The sequence below is a fragment of the Piliocolobus tephrosceles genome, unplaced genomic scaffold, assembly GCF_002776525.5.
Source record: "Piliocolobus tephrosceles isolate RC106 unplaced genomic scaffold, ASM277652v3 unscaffolded_18698, whole genome shotgun sequence".
Classification (NCBI taxonomy): domain Eukaryota; kingdom Metazoa; phylum Chordata; class Mammalia; order Primates; family Cercopithecidae; genus Piliocolobus; species Piliocolobus tephrosceles.
The window spans coordinates 149-3,170 of NW_022300640.1; the positions used below are offsets into that span (position 1 = coordinate 149).

General features: G+C 51.1%; 1 protein-coding gene across 1 annotated transcript; it reads right to left on the reverse strand.

Moving 5' to 3' along the window:
- Positions 1–847: 847 nt before the first annotated feature.
- Positions 848–2,813, reverse strand: LOC111534188 (multidrug resistance-associated protein 1-like). The gene is made up of 2 exons (XM_023200823.3): positions 2,411–2,813; positions 848–1,273 (listed from the first exon to the last, which is right to left on the reverse strand). The coding sequence occupies exons 1-2, from the start codon at positions 2,470–2,472 to the stop codon at positions 979–981; spliced, it is 357 nt and encodes a 118-aa protein (XP_023056591.1). The 5' UTR covers positions 2,473–2,813; the 3' UTR covers positions 848–978.
- Positions 2,814–3,022: the final 209 nt, after the last annotated feature.

Sequence of the window (3,022 nt, forward strand, 5' to 3'; positions counted from 1 at the left end):
TCCAGCCTGGGCAACAGAGTGAGATTTCGTCTCAAAAAAAAAAAAAAAAAAGAAGGTAATTCAGTTCCTTTGAAACTGGATGTACACAGCTGCCTGCTACATACTCTTATCATGCAAGGAATGTGCCACCTGCTCAGTTCAAATTAAAAGTGACAACAGGCTGGGTGCGGTGGTTTATGCCTGCAATTCCAGCACTTTGGGAGGCTGAGGCAGAACTCAGGATCACCTGAGGTCAGCAGTTCAAGATCAGCCAGGCCAACATGGCGAAACCCTGTCTCTATTAAAAATACAAAAATTAGCCAGTTATAGTAGCAGGCGCCTGTAGTCTCAGCTACTTAGGAGGCCGAGGCAGAAGAATTGCTTGAACTCGGGAGGCGGAAGTTGCAGTGAGCCAAGATCATGCCATTGCGCTCTAGTCTGGGGGACAGAGTGAGACTCGGTCTCAAAAAAAAAAGAAAAACGGCTAGGCGCAGTGGCTCAAGCCTGTAATCTCAGCACTTTGGGAGGCCGAGACAGGTGGACCACGAGGTCAGGAGATCGAGACCACCCTGGCTAACACGGTGAAACCCCGTCTCTATTAAAAAAAGATACAAAAAAAACTAGCTGGGCATGGTGGCGGGCGCCTATAGTCCCAGCTACTCGGGAGGCTGAGGCAGGGGAATGGCGTAAACCCGGGAGGCGGAGCTTGCAGTGAGCTGAGATCCGGCCACTGCACTCCAGCCTGGGCGACAGAGTGAGACTCCGTCTCAAAAAAAAAAAAAAAAAAAAAAACAAGATGACAGTAAGCTGAAGCACAGAATGTTAACCAGGATCCAAACTGGATTTCCCCACATCGAGGGCCACCAACCCATCTAAGAAACTCAATTACCTACAGCTGATACACAAGAACATCTACACGCCAACCCTTGAAATCAGCTTTACTAACATACAATGCCTGATACCCAGTGTCCATGCCACCTAAGGCCACAGAAGCTACCTTCATCCTACTGCTCCAGAAGCTGGGCTGGAAATCTCCACGCTGGTCCCAGAGTAACCCAGGGCTGCAGGAGGGGATGTCAAAGTCGGGCCACATGCCAATGGCACAGCGCCCCCTACCTTCCGATAGACTGCCCCAATGACGGCGGTCTTGATCCTCATGCCGCTGACGAAGCAGATGTGGAAGTACTGGTGCAGCACCAGGGTCTGCAGGCAGGCAGCGATGAACAGCAGCGCGGTGTAGAAGTAGCCCTGCCAGTCTGGGGCCTTCTTGTCATTCACGAAGTTGATGAGCAACCTGCAAAGGAGCCAAGAGAGGACCTGGAATGACCTGTGACATGTAGGGGCAGGGAAAAGGGCTTCAGTGTTGGCATTCCAACTTTCTCCTGAGGCAGACAGGCTAGACACTATCACTTCAGTTTCACAGATGGAAAAACAAGTCCACAGTGGTGATCTGGCTGTGCAGGTGGTCCAAACTGCTCATAACCGAGGCCTCTGTCTTGGGGTTGTGTACTAAATGCTCTAGCTCTATCTCATCACCAGCAAGTCACCCAAAGGAGCTGCATAGGGAATACCAGGGCAAGAGGTAGGGAGGGAAAGAGAATGAATGTGTAGCCCCTGAGTCACAGAGCAGCACAGAGCCAGGGAGGGGAGAGGCAACCTCCTTTTCTGACTCTCCGGTTCCTGGTTGCAGTTTTGTTTTGTTTTTTTTTCTTTTTTTGGAGACAAAGTCTCGCTCTGTCGCCAAGGCTGGAGTTCAGTGAAGCGATCTTGGCTTGCTGCAGCCTCTGCCTCCTGGATTCAAGCAATTCTTATGCCTCAGCCTTCCGAGAAGCTGGGATTACAGGCGTGCGCCACCATACCCAGCTAATTTTTGTATTTTTAGCAGATGGTTTTGCCATGTTGGCCAGGCTGGTCTTGACCTCCTGACCTCAGGTGATCTGCCCACCTCAGCCTCCCAAAGTGCTGGGATTACAGAAATGAGCCACCGCGCCCAACCCTGGTTGCATTTTTTCATGAGATCTGCTGGCATTTCCTTGCTCTTGGTTTCCCAAGACAATGCCATATCCTCCCCATTTGGGTTTCAGGGGAGCCTAGTGGGTTTCTGTTACTTGCAAACAAAGTGTTCTTCACTAATATGGTATTAAGTAAAGCATAAAGCAAAGCTAGGCAGTGACGGTGGCTCACATCTGCAATCCCAGCACTTTGGGAGGCCGAGGCAGGAGGATTGCTTGAAGTCAGGAGCTCGAGACCAGGCTGACCAACAAAGCAAGACCCTGTCTCTGTTTTTTTCAAAAAAGCTAAGGTAAAAATGGAGACATCTAGCTATGAGCCCACTTCAGGACACAGCATGACCCTAGGGTTATGACTGATGCAAATGAAAGATCAAACCCAAGGAGGGAAAACAGCCCACCTGGGAGGGAAGGGGTCTTACTTTAAGATCTCCGGCCCGGAAAACATCATCAGGTCGTGGATGGCCTTAAAGAAGAAGCTCATGAGGAAGTAGGGCCCAAAGGTCTTGTATAACACCTTAAACAGGGAGGGGTTCCAGTCCTTGTGTGGGGACTTGACAATCAAAGCCTCCACCTCCTCATTCGCATCCACCTTGGAACTCTCTCTCAGCTGGGCAGGATCCTTGGAGGAGTACACGACCTTCACTGGCTGCCTGGAACACAAGGAGGTGAAGTCGTTGTGGCGTCTGCCAGTGACGCACCACCCCCCACCGGAGGGACATGGCCAGGGAAAGTCACCCTTCAGGGAAGGCAGAGTCAAAGACGACAAGCCCAGGGAGAGGGGCAGCTCAGCACAGTGGTTACAAACACGGACTCTAGAGTCACCGGCTCACGGTCTGGCTTGGCCAGTGACCAGCTGCGTGGCTTCAGGCAAGGTCCTTAAGCTCTCTGGGCCTCAGTTTCCTCCTCTGTGGAATGAGGATAAGAGTAGGACCTCCCTCCAAGGTAGGTAAGATTAAACGAGTTGAATAAGCGAAAGACTGAGAAAACTGATGGCTCCAAACTGATCTAGAGTCAAGGTAATCCCTCTCAAA

Bases quoted from the DNA above. Each gene is read 5' to 3' on its own strand.
- LOC111534188 (XM_023200823.3), bottom strand. From the start codon at position 2,472: ATGAGCTTCTTCTTTAAGGCCATCCACGACCTGATGATGTTTTCCGGG. The intron at 1,274-2,410 runs GTAAGACCCCTT...GCTCCTTTGCAG, and splicing joins TCCGGGCCGGAGATCTTAAA to GTTGCTCATCAACTTCGTGA.